Consider the following 24,343-nt stretch of genomic DNA (forward strand, 5'->3'; position numbering starts at 1 on the left):
TGCTTTAAAAACCCACCATAATGTAACATAATAATATAAACTCTTTTGACTGCCATCTAGCAGGAGCCACCCCATGATGCTACAGCAGCTTTCCTCCTCCCTCCTCCCTCTTGATTCTTTCTCCTTCCGGATTGGAAGCCCTAGATCAGGGACTGTTTTATCACGGATCTTTGTAAGCTGCTTTGGGAACCTTTTATTTCCCTTTTTCTTGGGCTGAAAAGTGGAGTAAAACCCCAGAAGAGAGCAGAAGAGAACTGTAATAAAAAGGCAGGGTTAGCTTGTTGTTGTTTTTTGTAGTTGCCCAGTTTTACTGCCCAACAGTGCAAATTCTCTATGTTTCTGCACAGAAGAAAGCTATAGTAAATTCTGTGGGGCTTAATTCCAGGTAAGTAGAGTTAGAATTGCTAATAACATATAGAGATATTTTGTTGAGTTGTGTGTGTGTGTGTGGGGGGGGTGCGTTTGAAATTCACCCCGCCACACTAAAAGTACAAACAATGCGAATTAATTAACTAATTATCCCTGCATTGTAAGGGATTGGATTAGATGACCCTTGGGTCCCTTCCAAATCTAAGATCCGATGATTCTATGAACAAAGGAAAACATTTCCAGTACCTCAAATTCTCCTTGCACAGTGAGCTGTTAATGGGCAGAAGATCAAAAAGAATAACAATGGAGGCTTCTGGCAAATGTATTGTTGGTTGTCAGCCATCATTCATTCTTTCTTTCTCTATGTGTCAGTTTTTGAGCGCGCACATACACATGTTTGAATTAAGAGAAATATGAAAGTAAACCACTGTATATGGATATCAGACCTGTCATCTTGTGATGCGTCCCTCCTGCCACTCTTAAATGGCTGCACTAAAGTAAACATGAAATAGATTTTCATTTATTTTTCATCTTCCCTGTAATCTAAAGACTGTCCTGTAAATGCCTTCAGTAAATCACTTGGTCAGTTTTCCCTCAACCAAGCAGCCTGTAAGTAATATAGTATAGCAACCCATTTTTTGACATTTTCATTTTTTCATCTTGACACCTTCTCAAAAAAACCCCTTCAAAATAGTATGCTGTTGTCCCTATTATCTGTCCTTCCTTTTTTAAAAAAAGAGAAAAAAGGGAGGGGACTAGGCATCATCTCTCCACAGGAAAAAAAAAGCTATCAGTGCATATGAATAAGGAATGTCCGTATTAAACCATCATCCTCTGTCTATAGTTGGTTGTTCACATTTACTGTCCAGCTCCCAAGAAACAGATACACTGTGCTATATGAAAAATTGATTTTTAAAAGTCAGTGGTCTTTTACGCCTCAGTAACAATCTCATTCTTGCCCCCTTTCCCCCTGCAATTGGGCCTGGGCCAAAAGACAGTTATCTCTGAACAACCCCATTTGTGTCAGTAGAATCCTACTTGCAAAGCCTGGACTTTTAAAAAATCATATATATTTTTTAATGCAGTGAACTCTTAGACCTGATCTAGAGGGTTGGTCCAAGACAAAAGCATCAAATGATGTGTGTGCCCCCACTTCAAGGTGCATAGTATTCAGGGCCAATCAAGTTATTTTGGCACCTGAGGCAGAGAATCATGCAAGTGCATCTTCCCCCTCCCCAGCAGTAAAAGTACAACAATACAAAAGCTAAATATATATATAACGATTTGCTGCTCTTTCATAGCTGACAATAGCTATGCACAAAAGCAACCGTTAAATAGCCAGCAATTTCCTACTCTTTCATGAGATCCTAAGCCTGCTGTCTCCGGCAGCTGCCTCACTCAACCTAATGGAATGGCAGGCTTTGAAGTTGATCCACATATTCAGCCGAATGAGGTGGTAGAGTCCTGAAATGGCAGTGTGGACTGTGCCACTTCTGACTACAGGTGGGAATCCAACAACTAAGCACATCAGGAGGTCCTTAGTCTAGGGTTACCCAACATCCCAGTTTCCCGGGGACAGTCCCCGGATTTGTGAATAAGTCCCCAGACAAATTCCATCGCCAGAATGCCCCCGGATTTCATCTAATGTCCCTGTATCAGAGCTTGCCTGCAAGCAGGAGGGGGCAGGGATCTCTCAGATAGGCAATGGGAAGCCTCCCTTCCCAGCTGAGGGATCCCCGCCCCCTCCTGCTTACACGCAAGTAGGAGTTGGGATGAGGTTGCTCCGAAAGGCAGTGTGAAACCTCCCTCTGCCACTGCCATTGTTGCATCATCAATGTCCTGAACATGTAGTATGTATGTATGTATGTATGTATGTATGTATTTAAAATGTGCCCAGATTCGTTGAAAAAAATCTGGTAATCTTACCTTAGTCTTCTCCCTCCTGATCTAGCTTTCTACTTCCACCCACAAAAAGAAGGATGGAAAAAGAGTCATCTTCCACCTGCATCCTGAAGTGGTACAATCCATTCATTGTACCACCTCAAGAAACTACACTTTTAGGCTCCATCTACTATCTTCGGCCCCATCCGCACTCGACATTTAGAGCAGCATCAGGCCACGTTGAACAGTTGTGCTTTCCCCCAAAGAATCCTGGGAACTGCTTGTTAAGGGGGCTGCTTGTTAGGAGTTGTTAAGGATCCTTGGTAAGGGGGCTGAGAGTTGTTAGGAGACCACTGTCCCCCTCAGGAAGCTGCAATTATCACAGCGGCTTAATAACCATTCCCTCTTCCCTGGGAACTCTGGGAACCATAGCTCACAAAAAGGCCCATCAAATTCATCTCTCACACAAAAGAAGAAGAATGCTGAGGGCTGTATTCTACTAAAAATTCTGGTGGCACAATTTTTTTGCGTGTACAGTGGGACAGTCTCACACACCCCAGAGGCTTGGGAGCACCCCTAAGACATATTCAGGGGTGTGTATGACAAGAGGAGAGACGTGGCTGGCACTGTGGTCTAAACCACAGAGCCTAGGACTTGCCGATCTGAAGGTCGGCGGTTTGAATCCTTGTGACAGGGTGAGCTCCAGTTGCTGGGTCCCTGCTCCTGCCAACCTAGCAGTTTGAAAGCACGTCAAGTGCAAGTAGATAAATAGGTACTGCTCTGGCAGGAAGGTAAATGGCATTTCCGTGTGCTGCTCTGGTTTCACCAGAAACGGCTTAGTCATGCTGGCCATTTGACCTGGAAAAACTGTGGACAAATATCGGCTCCCTCGGCCAGTAAAGCGAGATGAGTGCCGCAACCCCAGAGTCGTTCGCGACTGGACTTAACTGCCAGGGGTCCTTTACCTTTACCTTTTTATGACAACAGGAGAAGAAGGGGAACATTTTGTTGTGCAAACAGAAATAGCTGCACTGACGGAATGATTGCCACAGTGTTATGTTGGATTCTACCCTGACAACACAAAGTGTAAAGACTCACAAAATGTACATGGAAACCACATACTAAGGGGGCAGAAGGAAGAGGGTTGTGTTTGGGTCAATGGGTCTGTGTGTTGGCAGGGCTGCTCATGCTGGAATGGGTTGTTTATTTAACCTCAGTAGAAACCCAGTTGAATTGTCACCAATATTTTTTGGCCACTTGGATGGAGAATGTATTTTGCATGCTCACAATATTTGCAACACCATCGGTGGGATGGGGGGAAGAAATCTGTTCGTACAGTGGTGCCTCGCAAGACGAAATTAATTCGTTCTGCGAGTTTTTTCGTCTAGCGAATTTTTCGTCTTGCGAAGCACGAAATCCCATAGGAATGCATTGAAATTCAATTAATGCATTCCTATGGTCAAAAAAAGTCCAAACAAAGCCAAATTTGGTACAAGAGTTTATTAAGTGCTCTTTAAAGTCACACATACTGTAAAGAGCATTTCAAAAATTGAAGGAACAATAAATTAAGTTTCTAAACATGACAGAAAAACATTTAAAAATCAACAAAGTGTACAGTACATTTTCTAAGACTCTGGGGGACAACTCGAAGAAGGTTCCTCTTCCACTCTTTGCTTCTTGCTGAAGAACCCCCTCCTCAACTGTTCCCCCAGCCACCCACCACACAGAAATTCAAATCCAGAATTTTTTTAAAAAAACAGCAGAGTGGCCCAATGGTCACAGAAAATCATAAAAATGCAGGAAAAAACCACACAAGCTTCCAGATTCTTGCAAACCCCTCCCCAACACCAAGTCCTTGAATTCCAAACACCCCAACCCAAAATCCAAACCCCCCCAAAAAAGTTTTAAAAGTTTAACTTACCAAATGGCTGCAAAAGAAGTTTTGGAAAAGCTTCAAAAATCACCAAAGTCTTCAAAAACCTCAAAAAAGGCTACCACACCGCGTTCTATGAGTTGCTCCTCGAAGTCAAGTCGCAACTGTATTAACGGTGTTAAGAAAAAGGAAACAAACTTGCAAGACGTTTTCGTTTTTCGTCTTGCGAAGCAAACCCATAGGGAAATTCGTCTTGCGAAGCAGCTCAAAAAACGCAAAACCCTTTCGTCTAGCGAGTTTTTCGTCTTGCGAGGCATTCGTCTTGCGGGGCACCACTGTAATTGCAAACAGATTAATCTGTCCTCCATCTCTGGATTCATTAACTATGGAAGAGAACAGGGAGATTGTTTCCTGTGATGCTCTCCCTCCCCTGCCCTGTTCACAAAATAAAAAAGGAGCTTGTTTTTGAGCCTGTGGTTCAGCATTCTGAATTACTCCCAGTACAGACGGACAGGTTTTGCTTTCCCCTGTCTTGTTCACATAGTACATAGCTGACTGATTTCCCAACAGAATAAGGACTAATTTCTTGACTAGCCAAATCTTGCTAATGTCTTTATAGCTGTTGTCATTTCGAAGAGGAGACGTATCATTACTTTTTGTGAAACCTGTTTGCGTTTGCTTTAATCTTTCTGCTGTAGCTATAATTTCTACTCCTTCGGGGCAAAAATGAGAAAGTAAAGTACCCGCCTCCAAATATAGTAAGCCAGACCACTCTTTCACAGAGAGATCAGCACCGATGGGTGTGCGTATTGCTCTTCTTAATTCAGCAGGGACAACGTCGAATCTATGGATGCCGTTGTATTCCAATAGGTTTGATCTGTGACCCAGATATTATGGTCCCTCTGCAGCAGACAATTATCTCAAATCCTCTTCATATCCAATCCAATCCTTTCCAGTTTACTTTCCATGCCAGGTAAACATTCTTGCTGGCTGCATGTTTGAATTTGTGTGTGATTGTAATTAGCACATTCTATTTTTACAAAATTTAAAAAGGAGACACGTGTTTGTGTGCTTGTGCGACCAAAGGGGGAGGATGAATCCCAATGAAAATTACCGCTCCTGTGCCCATCAACAAGCTGCCATTTGTGCTGGGAAGGAAGCCTCCGTTGGTGCAAATGGTTTATTGCATATCTTATTTTACTGTTTTATTGTAGGTTTTTATAGTAAACTGTTGCGTCTCCTGTGATAAATAGCAGGGGATTGATACACAGAGCCACCAAGCAAGCTTTGGCAATTTTTCCTAGGGAGAGGCATTAGTCTACGAGCATAAACAAGTTTTTTAAAAATTGGGGAATAGAAAGGAAAGACCTTGTTTAGGGAAGTTTTTAATGTTTGATGTTTCATTGTGTTTTTAATATTCTGTTGGGAGCCGCCCAGAGTGGCTGGGGAAATCCAGCCAGATGGGCGGGGTATAAATAATAAAATTATTATTATTATTATTATTACCTGTGGGAAATGTTCGTGGTGGAACATCCAGGCAAACATCTCTAGATCAGTGGTGGGCAATGAGGTACCCTCCAGATGTTTTGGACTACAATTCCTATCAGCCTCAGCCAGCACAGCCAGTGGTCAAGAATGATGGGAGTTGTAGTCCACAACATCTGGAGAGCACCACGTTGGCTAGCCCTGCTCTATAATATTTTGTGTGACTTGGAAAGTGCCAAATTTAGCCATTTCACAGTGGAACAAGGCTTTAAACTACTTGAAGAAGGGACTTCATTGACTGATGGGATGTTTCCTCCACCTGTTAGGTAAAGCTACCCAGTTTCGCTCATATCAACACTTTTACCTGACATAGCACCTGAAACTAGGTCTCACCTCTGTTGGTATAAAGATTGGCTAGCATATTTTTTTGTCAGCGTCTAAAAATGGCCCAGAGTGTTTCCTAGATGCAAAATGGACTGTAGTGACTCAGCAGTCCTTTCTCACACTATGGTAAACAATGAATTACTGGGAGGTTCCTGGCTCCTGAGGCCTCCATACATAGTTGTATCCAGGTGTGAGAGTCAGTCAGTCTTTCTTTTCTTTTCAAGCTATGCAGTTCACTGGTGTCTCTCTGTAACTGTTTTTTGAACTATGCACCCAGCCAGGTATCTGGCCGTGGACTTGCAACCACTATGCTTATTCAAATGCTTCAGTAAAGCACATTTGCTGATGGAGTGAGCTGTTTGTGTGGTTCATTTGCTGCCAGCTCTTTGCTGAGTTACTCTGCTGAACTCTTTACATGCCCTGGGGCCTGAGAGACCAGGCATGCATACCAGGAAAGTCCTGGGGGGCGTCAGGACTCTAATCCTGACCATTTTTATTGCCGCTTTCTTCCTACCTAAGGATGGGGACGGACCTGAGTAACAGCTGGTTTTTGTAAACCCAAAGCAGGGAATCGAACATTGTTATGTTTCACTTTCTCAACAGGTACCTCAAAGATCCTCCTCTGAATGTCTGTTATGTTCTCCTACATTCTGCCTTAGGCTTTTTTATCAAACTCGGTGACTTTATCAGCAGCTGACCTTTCTCTCTCTCTCTCTCTCTCTCTCTCTCTCTCTCTCTCTCTCTCTCTCTCTCTCTCCCATCCCCATGTTTTCCATCTAGACAGATGAAGAGTTTGGGAGAATCTGGAAGTCTCAATGCTATTTTGTGATATTTTGGTTGGCCCAATAAAAGTACTGTCCTAATATTGATTGTGGGTCCCCACCCCCGCCTTAGAAAATGACAACTCCTTCATGTCCTAGATTCTATAAGAAGAAGTACACTGTAGGTTGAGAATGTGGTTGCCGTTAAAACCTTGTTTATGGAAGACAATCTTACTTGGCTATGAGTGATCACCAAAGAAGAAGAAGAAGCCACTGTAGCCGAGTCTAAACCACTCAGTAATTGTAGACTTATTTTGCATTTAGGTAAAAACAACAAACAACAACAACAGCAAGAAGAAGAACAACAACATACACACAAACCTTACTGTTTCCCAATAATTCCTTAAAAGGTAAAGGGATCCCTGACCATTAGGTCCAGTCATGGCCGACTCTGGGGTTGCGGCGTTCATCTTGCTTAACTGGCCAAGGGAGCCGGCGTACAGCTTCTGGGTCATGTGGCTGGCATGACTAAGCCGCTTCTGGCGAACCAGAGCAGTGCACGGAAACGCCATTTACCTTCCCGCCTGAGCGGTACCTATTTATCTACTTGCACTTTGACGTGATTTCGAACTGCTAGGTTGGCAGGAGCAGAGACCGAGCAACAGGAGCTCACCCCATCACGGGGATTCGAACCGCCGACCTTCGGATCGGCAAGTCCTAGGCTCTGTGGTTTAACCCACAGCGCCACCCGTGTCCCTAATAATTCCTTACACTCTCATTAATTTGTACTCATTATTTTTAATGCATAGTAATGTTACATGGAACAAGCAGTGGTAAGAGAGAGCGAGAGAGACGCAGACGCAGATGTCAAAAATAACTTGCATAAAAAAGTATTAGGAATGCACCTAATAAATTTTGACAATGTCCTTAGGCGCATTAGTTTAGCACTGTGTGGAAACTCTACTTTGTCAAAGGCTATATCAGCCTCACAAATAATATAAAATAAGGGGCCAAAATTAGGTTTTAATCCTGTAGCACTTATGCGTTAAACTCAATGAAACTCAACTGCTAATTAAACATGTATAAGCTTCAGTTGCACAGTATAGCTCCCTACTTGCATTAATGTCAGTGGCAGAAAGTTAGGCACCTGCAGATCTCCCCCATGAAGTCAGCGGGATGCATGTACTTAGCTCTGGCTGGATCGGGACCAGTTTGTTTTAACCTGGAAGTTTAAGGAAGCTGCTGTTTGGGGTTAAGACTCCACATCTGGATCAAATTACCTCTGGAAGCACTGAATTCAGGATGCAATCAGTCCTGCTGCAGATGCAATGGAGGTGTGCTGACTCATTGTTTTGTACCCAACCTGACGTTTCCCCTTTGTTTCCAGAGAAGGATCTATCCATTAACAGAGACAGCAGTACAGTCCTCCCTGATCATAATTTCTCTGTCTACAAGCGTTGCAATTTTTAATGCAAAATTGATCAGCAAACCACCCCAAACCATGGGAACAGACTGATCTGGATATACGCTCTTCTCTGTAGATTGTGACCTTGATCAGTATAAATCTTATAACAGCTCTTTGTATAAAGCACACTTTTGTTTATGAAAACTACCACTCTTCCTCCCTTTTATGAAAAAAAAATCTATGTGAAGAGTAATATCCTTTACGGAATTTATTTCATGCTGATTTACATTCTTGGATGCTTGTTATAATTGGTTTACAGAAGATACAATTTCTGGGTTTTCTTTTTCTGCTATTTCTTTCCTTGATTTATGACTCCTGTCTTTTTTCTTGGAAGATTTAAGTGACAAACATTGATATGTGTTATCTATTTGTTGGATTAAATATGGATCCTGCACTACGCAGAGATTGCAGGGGTAGGCACCATGTTAAATGTAGGAAATAAATGCCAAAGTAGGAGCAGCTGTGAAACATTTCCCCAGTTCTGTCTCTAGACAGGATTGTAAAAGGGACTGCACCAAATTATTGATTGGGAGGGGGTACACATTTGCATATTTTTAGATTGTTATAAAAAGTTTTTAGTTTTATAATATATTTAGTTTCATTCTATTGTTTTATCACTTATATGATTGCCACCCATCATCATCATCATCATCATCATCATTATTATTATTATTATTATTTACAGTGAGCACCCCACTGAAAGCAATGAAGCACAGACAGATTAATCCTCAACTTGGAAGTGCCATAACTCAGTGATAGAGCATGTAAGTAAAGGTAAAGGGCCATTGGGTCCAGCCGTGACCGACTCTGGGGTTGCGGCGCTCATCTCGCTTTATTGGCCGAGGGAGCCGGCGTACAGCTTCTGGGTCATATGGCCAGCATGACTAAGCCACTTCTAGCGAACCAGAGCAGCGCACAGAAATGCCGTTTACCTTCCTGCCGGAGCGGTACCTATTTATCTACTTGCACTTTGACGGGCTTTCGAACTGCTAGGTTGGCAGGAGCTGGGACAGAGCAGCAGGAGCTCACCCCGTTGTGGGGATTCGAACCGCCAACCTTCTGATCAGCAAGTCCTAGGCTCTGTGGTTTAACCCACAGTGCCACCCGCGTCCCTATTTTTATGCAGAAGTTCTCAGGTTTGGTCCCTGGAGAGCCATTGCTAGTTCATGCAGACAGTATTGAAGTAGGTCAGGGGTCAGCAAACTTTTTCAGCAGGGGGCCGATCCACCGTCCCTCAGACCTTCTGGGGGGCTGGACTATATTTTGAAAAAAATAATGAATGAATTCCTATGCCCCACAAATAACCCAGAGATGCATTTTAAATAAAATGACCCATTCTACTCATGTGAAACCTTATGATTCCCGGACCATCCACAGGCCGGATTGAGAAGGTGACTGGGCCGGATCCGGTCCCCGGGCCTCAGTTTGCCTACCCACGAGGTAGGTGGACCATATAATCCAGAGGCGTAGCGTGGGTTATCAGCACCCGGGGCAAGGCAAGTAATTTGCGCCCCCTAACCCGGGGCAAGGCAAGTAATTTGCGCCCCCTAACACCTAACCATGGTCATTAATACGCCAAGACGCGCGTCTTTGGGCGTCGCGGCGCAGCCTTCTCGGTCTCCCTCCCCGGCCCGGCTAGTCCCGACGCGGCTTCTTTCTGGCGCGGGGAGGGGGCGGCTCTGGGGCCAGTGCGTCGGCCGGCCTCCGGCGCGGGTGGGGGGGCCCCGTCAGGGCGGGTGGGCGGTCTTGGCGCGCAGGCACTAGAGCGCCGCCGATGGCGCGTTTGGCGGTCTGCGCGCGTCCAGACAGTGACCCGAGCCTGGGCGGCGTGGCGCTTGATGCCGGAGCCTCTGCCCGCAGCGCCCCGTCGGGAGACCCGGCCGGAAGGAGCCTCGAGCCGGCTGTTGGACGCGGTTGAAGCAGCCAGGGCGGCATGGCAGGCGGCGGCGGCTCCTCGGCGACTCCACGCGGCCAGCCAAGCGCGCTGGCTGAGCCCCGCAGGCGAACGCTGCCCGTCGGTGAGGAGGGGCTGCCTGGCGCGCCCTCCGTGGCCCTGACACGCGGGGACCGCGGCGAGCGCTGAGAGCCGCTGCCAGCTACAGCCTGCGCCCGAGGCTCTTCGGCGACTCCGGAGGCAGCGAGCGCGCCCCCCCAGAAGTTGCGCCCAGTGCGGCTGGCACCCCTGGCACCCCCCACGCTACGCCACTGATATAATCTGACCTGGGGTAAAGTCCTATAGGTGCTTCAGTGCAGATCTGATTTGTGAAGTGTTTCCACTCGATTGGGGCAATTCTGGTTCATTGTTTCATCTTATACTAAATATAGATATTTGGTAACTTAGATCCCTGATACTACAGCCTGTTTTAAAACAGACTTGCAGGCTGCTGTTCACCATGATCCAAAGAGCCCCTTTACACAGGGACACTCACGGGCACATTTGCAGGAGGGCTATATGAAGCAGTTGCTTCAACCAGTGGACTCCAGAGGGAGTGCTGTTTTCTCGTCTCCAGTATCTACTTCTACATACAATGAGCTTCCGGGGGCTATTTTAATCATGGACCTGTTAAGGGAGAAAGAGTTAACCATCCTCAACCAGGGGTGCCAACTTGAATGAAATATCACGGGGGCCCAGTGTTAAGTTGTGGGTGAACATATCAGACGACACAGCGATTCTTCAAACAGCTCTTGTTTATTCACAGGCCAGAACAGAACTGAACTGAAGGGTTCAGTCAGCCTGCTTATATAGAGCTCCAGTACAACGTAACTGTAACAACTGTCTAAAACTATCCAATCACTGAACGTCACTTTTGATCCCTTATTTGCATAACTATCTACAGTATCCCCCTGCTGGCCCAGGGTGAGAACTTCAGTACATAACACCCAGGTAAGCCCTGCGCCGCATAATCGATCACATGACACGGTGCACGCACACCGTTTGAATGGCAATGTCCATCAACTTTGCGGGGGCCCAGCTCCCTCAAATTTTTTTTTTGTGGGTGCCGAAGCTCCCACGGCCCCTAGGAGTTGGCTCCTATGCCTCAAATCTTCCTGCAGTTGCTTAAAAAAACCACAAACAAACGCCAGGAGATCTCCTGCGTGGTGTGTAGGTTGCCAAAACAACAACACAAGTGAATCAAAGTTGTAGAGCAAAATTCATATGATGCTCAGAACCAGCCTCATTGCTTTCATATGTGCCAGAAGTTGCAGTGTCTCTCTCTCTCTCTCTCTCTCTCTCGAGGCTTCCTTAAAGGTTTGAGGCTTCTTTCCAGGCTATTTTGAGACTAGGCAAAAAACTCTGCCTCTTAGATTAGGGTGAGCAACAGAAAGGCAAAACAGCACGGCAAGGTTATGGAGGCTGTTAATTGACTCCTCAGACCTCCACTGCTTTGCCATCTGGCATAATTCAAAACTGCCTTCTGCAACAAAACAGAAGATCTCGCTTCATTGTTACTAGGATCTTTACGGCCTCGGCCCAGTGTACCTGAAGGAGCGTCTCCACCCCCATCGTTCAGCCCGGACACTGAGGTCCAGCTCCGAGTGTCTTCTGGCAGTTCCCTCCCTGTGAGAAGTGAGGTTACAGGGAACCAGGCAGAGGGCCTTCTCGGTAGTGGCGCCCGCCCTATGGAATGCCCTCCCATCAGATGTCAAGGAAATAAACAACTGCCTGACTTTTAGAAGACACCTGAAGCCCTATTTAGGGAAGTTTTTAATGTCTGGTGTTTTATTGTGTTTTTAATATTCTCTTGGGAGCTTCCCAGGGTGGCTGTGGAAACCCAGTCAGATGGGAAGGGTATAAATAATAAATTATTATTATTATTATTATTATTATTATTATTATTATTATACATGCCCTCTCTCTCCATGCCCTAATGCCTGAGCCAGGGGTGGCAGGTCATGGAGGACGAGCTGTTTTGGGCTCCCCAATACCCCATGGTAGAGGGGTGGGGCCCCCCAATATTTAGGGGACAGAGGAGGCCAAGTGAGGAGCTAAGTGTGGTTTCAGCGGCTGGCTGGCTCCTCCACCTCCTACCGTGAAAGGAGTCCGAGCGCGAGAGAGGAGGAGCCGCCCACCATTGAAGCCACACTGTACTTCGTTCAGCGCTTGGCCTCCTCCCGAAGATGAAACATTTTGTTTGTGACATCACATGCACACGTTGCGCATGGCAATGCGGGGACCCCTCATTTTTTGGCACAGGTTGGCGCCTCTGGCCTGAGCCAAAAGAACTGGACTCCCGGTAAAGAAGTGAGCAGGTCACTGTTGTGACTTTAAGAGCTGTGTGTTTGACAGGAAAACCCTTTACCACCAGCTTTCACCAATGCTCACGGAGTTCATCCCCCACTGAAAAGCTAAACCAAACCAACCTGTTTACAATTTCTTCTGCTGAAATAAAACCGAACAAAAATAACTTTGTACTTTTTTAAATTTTAAAAAAATAATAATTAGCTACATTATTGTTTAACAATTGGTGCCTGCGTTTAATCCCACCCCATGACACCGTTTCCCTTGTGTGTGTTTCTTTTTTTATATTTTAAGCCTGCCGACAGGGACTGTCCTGGCTTGAACTGTTTGTATGTAAGCCACTCTGGGCGCCTTTTTGGCCAAGGAGTGGGGTACAAAACGCTCTAAACAAATAATGAATAATAGTGTCCTAAACTGCCTTCGAAGAATGAATCCAGTTTGCTCTTGATTAAGAGCTTCCAAATGTCTGCAGGAGTTGCAAGATACACAGGAGAAATAAGGAACCACCCAGCTAATCACAAACAGAAAATGAAGATTTGAATCAGCCTTGTGCCACAGTTGCTACCTAACCTCTCTAAAGCAGTAATGAGAGTTAAGACTCAACAAAAATGACTTTTTAAATTTTTTTTTTACATAATGGATGGTTCAAGGGCTATTTATAGTTTGAATTCTCAGTATAATTTATTTATCCTTTCTCTTTTCTTTAGGGAAAAAATACAGCTATTGATTATGCTTCAGCTTCTGCCTGTGCTAATTGTATCCCAGAATATTTTCATATTGAAGCGCTGCATGTATCTGCTCCTGGTGACCCGCTTTAAGTAATGTGGCAGCCGTACAGACGGCAGATTTACTCTGCTTTGTAAATTGGCTTTAATTATTGTGAGTTTGGCTATCATCCCCTGCCATTTCCCCCCTTTCCTCTTATGTCCTCAAAATGGGCAAGCGGTTTGCAACTGGTCCACCCTTATCTCTTTGGCGGTGTTACAGAGGCTCGTCTATATATAAATACGTGATTGTCAACTCCATTATAGAATGTAAGCACACCTGGATCCAGAGCAGAGCAGCTGCCAAAGCAGTTCTCCCATCCATGCCACTGGATGGCCCCATGTACATGCAAACTGTTTACTTAAGCCACTTCCGACCTCGGGAGGAGGTGGTGTTGCGGGCTTCATGCCCCCAACACACACACGGAGGCTGGCTTGCAGCCCCTGCGCAATCTGGGAAATCCTCAGGCCGCGTCATCCCCTGAGCCTGCCAATTGGCTGGCTCAGGGGCTGTGGCTTGCCCCATTTAAAGCAAGAGCGGCCCCGGGATCTCCCTCTTTGTCCCGCTCAGCTGCCTGGTTTCCCACCCACCCGCCCTTCAAGGTTTCCTTCTGACCTCGCTATGGACTTCGGTTGGTCGCCGTCAAGGGGCCTGGTAGGAATTTTTTCCACTTAGCAAATTGGCACTGGCCATTTGGTTTTTCGCCTTTGTTGTTTAGTCGTTTCGTCGTGTCCGACTCTTCGTGACCCCATGGACCAGAGCACGCCAGGCACTTCTGTCTTCCACTGCCTCCCACAGTTTGGTCAAACTCATGCTGGTCGCTTCGAGAACACTGTCCAACCATCTTGTCCTCTGTCGTCCCCTTCTCCTTGTGCCTTCCATCTTTCCCAACATCAGGGTCTTTTCCAGGGAGTCTTCTCTTCTCATGAGGTGGCCAAAGTATTGGAGCCTCAGCTTCAGGATCTGTCCTTCCAGTGAGCACTCAGGGCTGATTTCCTTAAGAATGGATAGGTTTATTCTTCTTGCAGTCCATGGGACTCTCAAGAGTCTCCTCCAGCACCATAATTCAAAAGCATCCATTCTTCGGCGATCAGCCTTCTTGATGGTCCAGCTCTCACTTCCATACATCACTACTGGGAAAACCATGGCTTTAACTATACGGACCTTTGTTGGCAAGGTGATGTCTCTGCTTTTTAAGATGCTGTCTAGGTTTGCCATCACCTTTCTCCCAAGGAGCAGGCGTCTTTTAATTTCGTGACTGCTGTCACCATCTGCAGTGATAATGGAGCCCAAAAAAGTAAAATCTCTCACTGCCTCCATTTCTTCCCCTTCTATTTGCCAGGAGGTAATGGGACCAGTGGCCATGATCTTCGTTTTTTTGATGTTGAGCTTCAGACCATATTTTGCGCTCTCCTCTTTCACCCTCATTAAAAGGTTCTTTAATTCCTCCTCCCTTTCTGCCATCAAGGTTGTGTCATCTGCATATCTGAGGTTGTTGATATTTCTTCCAGCGATCTTAATTCCGGCTTGGGATTCATCCAGCCCAGCCTTTCGCATGATGAATTCTGCATATAAGTTAAATAAGCAGGGAGACAATATACAGCCTTGCCGTACTCCTTTCCCAATTTTGAACCAATCAGTTCCATATCCAGTTCTAACTGTAGCTTCTTGTCCCACATAGAGATTTATCAGGAGACAGATGAGGTGATCAGGCACTCCCATTTCTTTAAGAACTTGCCATAGTTTGCTGTGGTCGACACAGTCAAAGGCTTTTGCATAGTCAATGAAGCAGAAGTAGATGTCTTTCTGGAACTCTCTAGCTTTCTCCATAACCCAGCGCATGTTTGCAATTTGGTCTCCTCATAGCAAATCGTCACAACTTCCCTGGTTTTGGCGGTTAGGCATTGGTAGGGGTATTGTTATGTAGATTTTTTTGGGGGGGAGGGGCACCATCACCTCCCCCAAATATTGAAGGGTAGTCCGGGTAAAGGATTCTGGGGGGCGTGGCCTCGCCCGAAGCCTATGGAGGCCAGGGCCTAAAGCGCGACCCCTAGCGGTGACCCCGGGGGAGCCCCTAGTTGATGTGCATCAGCAGGGCTCCCCCTGCTGGTGTTAACCCTTCCCGGTCTTCATGCAAACAGGCTGAAGCCGGATAGTCGGATAGGACCAATGCCTAAGCCAATATCGCTCTTTACCTGTAACCAATAAAGTTGTGGCCAATTTTAGCCCATTAACCTAAAATAATGGTGTCATGTGTCATTATTTCCACTGGTGAGAGGCAGGAACTCGCCACGCAATAAATTGGACCTGCAACAAAATGTTGCAGGGTGGAGTGCTTTTGTTCAGGGTTCCAGCCAGCCATGCCATCTTCCAAAGTACTCCATGCCATTCCTTTTCCCTGATAGTTTCCCATTCCCCCAGGAGTCTTTTGTGGCCACTGAGTATGCTTAGCCCTTAGTGGGCTTTTCTTTTTATTTCCCCCCTGTAGAGTTATTTCGACCCCCTGCTTCCAAAGTTGCTTATATGCTTGCAGATCTTGCCTCCCTCCCTCTTGTATGGGTGGTGGATGGACCCTACACTATTTTGCTTATGTAAGTATTGAAATTCGGAGAACCACGTTATAGGTACAGTCGTACCTTGGTTCTCAAACGGAATCCGTTCCAGAAGTCCGTTTGACTTCCGAAAACATCCGAAAACTGAGGCACGGCTTCCGATTGGCTGCAGGAGCTTCCTTCACTCAACCGGAAGCCACGGAAGCCGCGTCGGACGTTCGGCTTCCAAAAAACGTTTGCGAACCAGAACACTCGCTTCCAGGTTTGCAGCGTTCGTGAGCCAAAACATTTGAGTTGCAAGGCCTTCAAGAACCAAGGTACGACTGTACTTGGAAAGATTTATATGCCACTTTCCAAAATGGCTTACAGCTTTAGCATGGACCCATGGCGAAACACAAAAGTAGTGTAAAATACGCATGAAAAGTCAAGGCAGGTAGGGCTGGGGGAGCCTGAATAAGTTCAGGTGTTCCATCTCTTTGCAGGAGTGGGGAGATGAATATCATTGCATGCCAGCTCAGTCCTCTCATCATCAGAAGCAGCTTCCAGGGGTGGAGTGGCGACATTAGCTTCTTCCTGGCACTTCCGCTGGTGTGTTTGCACCATGCTGACCGCCTTGCTGCCTCAGCCCTCTCCCTTCCAGCAAGCAACAGCGACCCAACCGCCAGGAAGCTGGCGTAGCAGTTTTGCCCCACGTGGTGAGTCACTTCTGCCTGTTATGTTGGTCTAGCTCCTTATGGGTTAGGGCTAAAATCTGCACTGGGAAGCTGGCTCTAGTTGTGCAAGATGTCAGGAATGTAACAAAGGTACTGGGGCTAGCAAACATGTCCTCACTCTCCCTAATGGGAAACTGGTGAGGAGGAAGTGCCTGTTCAGAGAATACGCCATGCGGAAAAGGATTAAAATCTTCCTCCCCATCTCCAGAAAGGGACGTGGGTGGTGCTGTGGGTTAAACCACAGAGCCTAGGACTTGCCAATCAGAAGGTCGGCGGTTCGAATCCCCACGGCGGGGTGAGTTCCCGTTGCTCAGTCCCAGCTCCTGCCAACCTAGCAGTTCGAAAGCACATCAAAGTGCAAGTAGATAAATAGGTACCGCTCTGGCGGGAAGGTAAACGGCATTTCCGTGCGCTGCTCTGGTTCGCCAGAAGCGGCTTAGTCATGCTTGTCACATGACCGGAAGCTGAACGCCGGCTCCCTCGGCCAGTAAAGCAAGATAAGCACCGCAACCCCAGAGTCGGTCACGACTGGGCCTAATGGTCAGGGGTCCTTTTACCCCATCTCCAGAGATTCTGCTTGGACCCTCATGCAGCAGATATATCTCTATATCACTATCTGTTAAGGTTGCCATATTTCAAAAAGTGAAAATCTGGACACAAAAGTTTTTGGCCAAATTGGTTGAGCTTTTTAAAGTTTTTGAGCTATTATTAAGGAAGTTCCAAACGTATATCATTATCACTATCTATATCCACAACATGCAAGCTAATGTCTAGTTTGTCTCTAAAAGTGAACATTTTCGGGAGCAAGAGTGAACTGTTCCTCTCAGTTTGCTTTGGAAAAACAACATAGCTTTGATAAATACTGCACTAACTGCAGTGGATGGTAAACAGATAATGAATTGAAAGGAGGGGAAAATAAGTGAACGATTAATTGTAATGAATGGAAAATGTAATAGATAAAAGTGTGTTATATAATGCAGCCGGAAAGAGCGGAACTGGAAATGCCAGTGAGGAAGGGCGAACTTACAAAAATTCTTCTAGATTTGTATTAAATTTGAAGTTAGATCTTTAAAAATCTTTGAAACGCAATAAAAATTAATTGGCAAGAAAGAGAGAAACTGTGCTAAAATCTCAAGGTAGGACTGTGTCGTAGGCATGGGAACGACCTTTCAAGGACCACATGCCACTGATGGGTGGAGCCAGAGGAAGAAATGGGTGGGGCAATGGATGTAAATTTTACCTTTGTACAGTAGTTCCTACAATACATTTTCACACCTCTCTCCACCCTCCATTCAGTCAGACATCATCCTAGTTTAAGGGTACATCCCAGCCAGTCATAGATACCCTAGGAGATGTGGCCTGGGATGAGTACTAAGCACCAAGTAGAGAGGCCCGGCGTGCCACATTTGGTCCCCAGACATTAGGTTCCTGATCTCTGCTGAAAGGGCACCTCCCCATGCTAACAGTGGGTTTTTAATGCTGGATTTTATCACGTTAAAAACTGTATTAATGCATGCAACGGGCTATTATTCTTGCCTTGTACAATAGCTGCCACAAATATCTACATAATTGTTATGCATTACGTTCATTATGCAAACATTATCATCTGGAAAGTTGGTCACCCAACTACAGATAAGTTAATAAAAGGGTTGCTTGAGTAATTTGTGCAATATTTCCTGTCCCAGTAATTAAGAAACAATGACCAACTTAAGGCGGCCATTCGTCTTCCAGAAGGTCCTTTGCCTAAGAGAATGAAGACAGTTTTAACCCCTACCCGAGCCTCGTGTAATTGCTTAGCTGACCTGCCCCTGGTCTCTCGCACGAGCAGCTGAAACTTTAGCTTGTTAAGAGTACTGAGAGTTGTTAGGAGACCCCCTCATGGAACTACAATTCCCAGAGTTCCCTGGGAAGAAGGCTTGATCTGCTCTGGGAACTATAGCTCTGTGAAGGGAAGAGGGGTCTTCTATTTCTTTCTTTAAAAATACATTTTTCAGATTTTGAATATACAGTTTTTCCCCGGATGCGAACTTGATCCGTGTTGGATGCACATCCGCAACCCGCAGCGGCACGTCTGCGCATGTGCAAAGTGCAATTTAGTGCTTCTGCGCATGTGCGACTGCTGAAACCTGGAAGTAACCCATTTCGGTACTTCCGGGTTTCAGTGGTCCGTAACCCGAAGGAAACGCAACCTGAAGCGTCTGTAACCCGAGGTATGACTGTATAAGGTGTGACCGGAAAGTTCAGTGAATAGTCACAGAAATCGGACAGTGAGAAATATTCGAACATACATACCTTACAGGCCTTCAAAGTAGGCGCCTTCTGATACAATGCACCATTGACAACATTTGCGGAACTGTTGGAAACTTCTGGAGAAGTCCTCTTTTTGTACTTCTTTCAGTTCCCTCGTCACAGCAGCTTGTGAAATGTTGGAAAATCTGTGCCCTTTCAGTGCAGATTTCAGTTTTGGAAAAAGAAAGAAATCTGGTGGGGCCAGATTGGGAAAGTATGGAGGGTGGGACAACTCAGTAACCTCATTAACGATTTTACGTGGAATATGCAATTCTTCCGCCATCATTCAGATGGACAAAAGCTGATCCAACATCATGAACTGTGTTGACATTTGCCGCCGTTCTGCTCGTTGACAGTCTGCCAGACTGAGCGCCATCTTTGATGGTTTGCCACCCTTCATGGAAATGCTTAAACCATTCATACACTGTCTTTCAAGTTACAGCTCCATCTCCGTACACAATTGTGAGCATTTCGTGGGTTTCTGATGCCGATTTACCCAATTTGAAGCAGAATTTTATACAGTGGTGCCTTGCAAGACGAAATTAATTTGTTCCGCAAGTTTTTTCTTCTTGCGAGTTTTTCGTCTTGCGAAGCACGGTTTCCCATAGGAATGCATTGAAAATCAATCAATGCGTTCCTATGGAGACCGTCCGGGGACAGAGGGGAAGCGCCGCGCGCCTTCCCCTTTGTCCCCAGACCTGTTTAAAGCAAGGGGCGGCGGGGAGAAGATTGCTTCTCCCCGTTGCCTGCCCCGCAATCTCCGGGGACAGAGGGGAAGGCGCGCGCGCCTTCCCCTCTGTCCCTGGACCTGTTTTAAAGCAAGGGAAGGGGCAGCGGGGAGAATCGCTTCTCCCCGTTGCTGCCCCTTGGTTCAAAAGGGGTCCAGGGAGAGAGGGGAAGGCGCGCGTGCCTTCCCCTCTGTCCCCTCTTTTGAAGCAAGGGGCGGAGGGGAGAAGATCGCTTCTCCCCGTTGCCGCCCCTTGGTTCAAAAGGGGACCGGGGAGAGAGGGGAAGGCGCGCGCGCCTTCCCCTCTGTCCCCGGAGATTGCGGGGCTGGCAACGGGAAGAAGCGATCTTCTCCCCGCCGCCCCTTGCTTCAAAAGAGGTCCAGGGACAGCGGGGAAGACACGCTGCGCTTCCCCGCTATCCCCGGAGCTTGCGGGGCAAGCTTCGTTTTGCGAAGCAAGCCCATAGGGAAATGTGTCTTGCGAAGCGGCTAAGAAAACGAAAAACTCCTTCGTCTAGCGAGTTTTTCGTCTTCCGAGGCGTTCGTCTTGCGGGGCACCACTGGATTGACTCTCTGCTCCATTTTCAATCACTACGCACTGCGCTATTAACAGCTACCCCCCCCGGTGAAATTAGCAAAGATCTATCGCACAATGTTGGAAATGTAAAGAAAAAGAAGGTACTTTTTATCATATGTGGTGGACATGTCCTAAGGTGAAAGACTTCTGGAAAAAGATTTATGAAGAGTTGAAAAAAATGTTGAAAAATACATTTATTAAGAAACCAGAAGCCTTTCTACTTGGAATAATAGGACTGGAATTGCCCCCAAAAGATGTTAGATTGTTTTTGTATACAGCGGCAAGACTCCTATTAGACAAAAACTGGAAATCGCAAGAAATACCAACAATAGAAGAATGGCAGATGAAGATGTTGGACTTTTTTGGAGCTGGCTGACCTGACTGGAAGAATCCACAACCAGAAGGAAGAGGAGACACAAGAGGATTGGAAGAAATTTAAAGAATATCTAGCTAAATATTGTGATATAAGATAAATAGAAAATTCTTAGACGTAATAAACAGGCTTAGGTGTAGAATAAGAATATGTGGTAGTAAATATTAAGGATTAGAATATTAATAAAGTGCAAGAGGTTACTAAATGAAAGGAGTTAATATTATTAGAAATATGAATTTGGATAACTGTTATACAGGTGACATAATGAAATTCAGTTAGAGGGGATTCGAGGAAGTCAGTTATCAATGTAATGAGAATTAGGTATTTGAAGAAAATTTTTTTCTTTGTGTTTAGTTTTGTAGTGTAATGTGTTTTTCTTTGTTGTGTGTTTTGTTATGTTGTTTTTGTGATAAATGGGGAAAATCAATAAAAAAAAATTGGGGGGAAAACAGCTACTAAACGCTACCGCATGAACGTAGGCCTGTCAACAAATGCTGAGACACCTGCGCTTATGTAAGCTGAGATACAGGAAAACGCCTCCCACATGTCTCTGCGAATCTGGCAGTCCCCATGATCACATACAGGAGTGATTCACCCTACTTTCCGGTCACACTTTGTACATCATAAATTTTCCAAAACAAAACAACAGCCCCCTGCCAAACCCTACTACTTCCCTCAGGACTTCCCAGTCCACCCCTCGCATGGCATTCTAATCAAACCTTCTTTTGCTGCATATCCTTTTCGGGAAGAGGGGTCTTCTAACAACTCTCAGCGTCCTTAACAAGCTGCAGTTTCTAAGATTCTTTGGGTGAAGCCATGACCATTAATGTGCCATCATGTATTGCACTTTAATACTGGTATAGGATCCTTTACTGCATCTGAAGGGGAGGGGCTAATTTATGGGGTTCAGGAGAGGCTGTGTGGCACACCCCCCCTCACCCCTCCACCATCTTGGCACAGTTCCCCACCCTTCAGCTTCCACTGCCTAAGGCACCTTGTACACTTTGCCCAATGGTATGGCCGGCCCTGTCTTATCAGTGGGGATGACTGGCATCCCTATCAAGGTTCTGTGCTGCATGGATAAGTCTCTGTCTTCTTTCCCAGTACCACGTCTATTGTACTTCCTTTGCTGCTGCCACAGTTATTGGCGGTGGGGCCTTGGGAAGGGCAGAAAAAATTGCCGAGGGGTGGGGGAATCAAACCCCTGCACTGGGGGCTAACATACATAGCATTTCAGGCTAAAACCCTGTTTTCCAGAGCATTCAAGCCTATTGATTTCAGAGGGGACAAACACAAGGGACTAGGTGCGGATTTACAAGGTTAGAGGCTCATGCAAGGAGACTGACGTGGCTGGAAGCTAACAGGCAGGTAATGTAGTTGCCATAGCACCTCCACTTTCTGGACCACAGGATCAAGCATGAGCTCTTGAACATGCTTTCTTTGCGCAAGACTGATTTGTGTTCCTGTGTTTACAATATAAGCGCTCAAAAGCCTTCTCTGGAAAGATCGCATCAAAATGTCTTCCCTCCCCCTTCCGTTCTTACCTGTGCGAATGATTCAGAGCAAGGTCGGGCTTCCTCATCTTCAAGTAGCAGATTACAAGCTTTGTTTCAATAAAACTGGCAATACTCGAGATGTCTTTCGGAGAGGCTTCAAAGGGCTTCCCTAAAGCTGCACCTTTGCTGCAAAGCTTGCAAGAAATAACAACACCCACTTACTGGCGGTACAAAACCGTGTGACAAGTACATTACATAGCTCGACGAGAAGCAGAATAATCAAAGCAGGGTGGTGTTCAAAGCACCCTCACCCGTCAATGTATTGCAGGCTTACAACACCCCTGGATGATGGTAGGCCAGTATTTCATTGCAGCTGTGGGAAGGAACTGAGGGCTGAGAGACTGAGTTCATGGTAGGGGCAACAAGTGAAGCAGGGTGGGATTTTTGGTTCACCCACAGCAGCAGTCTAAGCAATTGTCCTTCTTTACTTGTCCTCACCAGGTGAGTTGTTATGAAAAGGTTGCATATATTCAGGGCCGGTCCGCCCATGAGGCAGCCTGAGGCAGCCGCCTCAGACGTCAGAATCCCACTGAGGCACCAGCTATTGGAGAAGTGGTAGCTTCAGCAACGGTGGCGGCTTCCAGTGAAATCTCACGAGATCTTGTGCACTTTGCAAGATCTCAAGAGAGTTCTGCAAGATCTTGGTGGAACCCACCACCTCTGTTGGCTTCATGGGGGCCGCTGCGTGACCCAGGTAAGGGAGACTTTGGCAGCAGTGGGGATGGCACCCCCCCCCCATTCTGCCTCAGGCGGTGAAATGGGATGGGCCTTCCCTGCATATATGTGTAAATACAACCATATATCCTAAAGACACCACAGTCTCCGCAGGCCTTCATTCCAAGGAAACCAAACCCTGTGTAAGCACTTCGGGCCCCTAGAGCAGGCATAGGCAAACTAGGCCCTCCAGATGTTTTGGGACTACAACTCCCATGATCCCTAGCTAACAGGACCAGTGGTCAGGGATGATGGAATTGTAGTCCCTAAACATCTAGAGGGCCGAGTTTGCCTATGCCTGCCCTAGAACCTCTCACTGCTCGGAGACAGGAGCGTGATGTAATGATACCAAGCTACATGGGCCGATGCCCTGACGGACAGCTCCTGTGTTCCCGGGGGTTAAAAGGTGATATTCAAAGCATCTTCCTTTCTTCTGCCCATAGGTTGTGCATAATGCTTCTCCACTGCTTGACTAGAATTGAGGCTAGTTTATGTGATATGCTTAGATTGAGGTGCTATTCACTGCCCACTGTGAGAAGAGGGATATTAGAGCACATGAAGGATGATTTGAGGAGATATATATATATATATATATATCCTAATACCATTTAGAATCATTTTCTCCCAATGATCAACCGAGAACCTGATTTGCATATTCCTTAGTCAGTTGGGAAAGGTCGTGACCAAAGAAATAAAAATCTCAGAATACCTTTTATGATTTCCCTTGCCCAATAATAATAGAGGAGATTCAGATTAGAAGAGGCTGCTTTAATCCATCCATCAAGAAAGCCAAGGAAGACTATAAGTAGGAAAATAAGTGAAAGGAGGAGTAATTTCTGTTCTTAATTCTCAGTTAATGGAAGAGAATCGCGTGAAAAGTGGCCCGCTGAATGCTTTAAGGATGAAATAGGCTTGTTTTCATATTTCACTCATATTCTTCTCCCATGGAATTTAATATAGAATAATCACCTTATTACTGAATACTTTAAAAGCATTCTGAATTTCTAATGCAAGGCTAAGGTCCTCTCTCCATTTATATGGAGCTGTTTAAGCAGCACCATGGGAAGAGAGAGAGAAAGAGGAAGGGGAAAAGTTCCCTATCTCATTTCTTTCTCATCACAGCAGTTGCAGGAGCATCCACTGGAAAGCGAGGTGCCTGGAGAAGCTTGTATGATTCTCCACATGCAGCAAATAGTTGCTGTGGGGAGGGGGGGGGGAGAGAATTAAATCAAGGAAATAGCATGTGGGAGAAAGAGCCAAACTCTCTCCCCAGGGTTGCAGGCCCATCCAATACGACAGTACTTTTATCTTTTAAAGAAGATCTATCTCTTAAAGAAGATCACAGATATCTTCCACCAGCCCTGTGATCCCACCCCTCAGCCTCCCCCATCAGCCCCTGTTTGGACAAGCCATAGTCGAGATTCACCACAGTTTCTTTGGATTTGGACCTCACACTAAACCGTGGTTGATTTAAAAGGGAAACTGGCTCATGAGGGCTGTGACTGGAAGTAATTTCCACTGTGGGAAAACACTTAAAAACGGGTTCTGGAGGAAAGTTCAGCTCCACTTAGAGAAGAGGAGCCACCTTTTAAAAACTTTTTATTTTTTACTTTTCCTCT

General features: G+C 46.0%; 1 protein-coding gene and 1 long non-coding RNA gene across 2 annotated transcripts in view; both read right to left on the bottom strand.

Annotated features, from left to right (window-relative positions):
• Nucleotides 1–24,343, bottom strand: part of LOC310707497 — a 579,039-nt gene that overhangs the window by 198,553 nt on the left and 356,143 nt on the right. The gene's annotated exons all lie outside the window — the stretch shown is intronic.
• Nucleotides 1–24,343, bottom strand: part of SPATA16 (spermatogenesis associated 16) — a 157,039-nt gene that overhangs the window by 96,343 nt on the left and 36,353 nt on the right. Inside the window, exon 3 of the mRNA XM_083504227.1 lies at nt 21,999–22,144. Coding sequence (XP_083360353.1) covers nt 21,999–22,144 — 146 coding nt within the window. The remainder of the gene's footprint in view (nt 1–21,998; nt 22,145–24,343) is intronic.

The sequence above is a fragment of the Podarcis liolepis genome, assembly GCF_965112155.1.
Source record: "Podarcis liolepis genome assembly, chromosome: 5".
Lineage (NCBI taxonomy): Eukaryota > Metazoa > Chordata > Lepidosauria > Squamata > Lacertidae > Podarcis > Podarcis liolepis.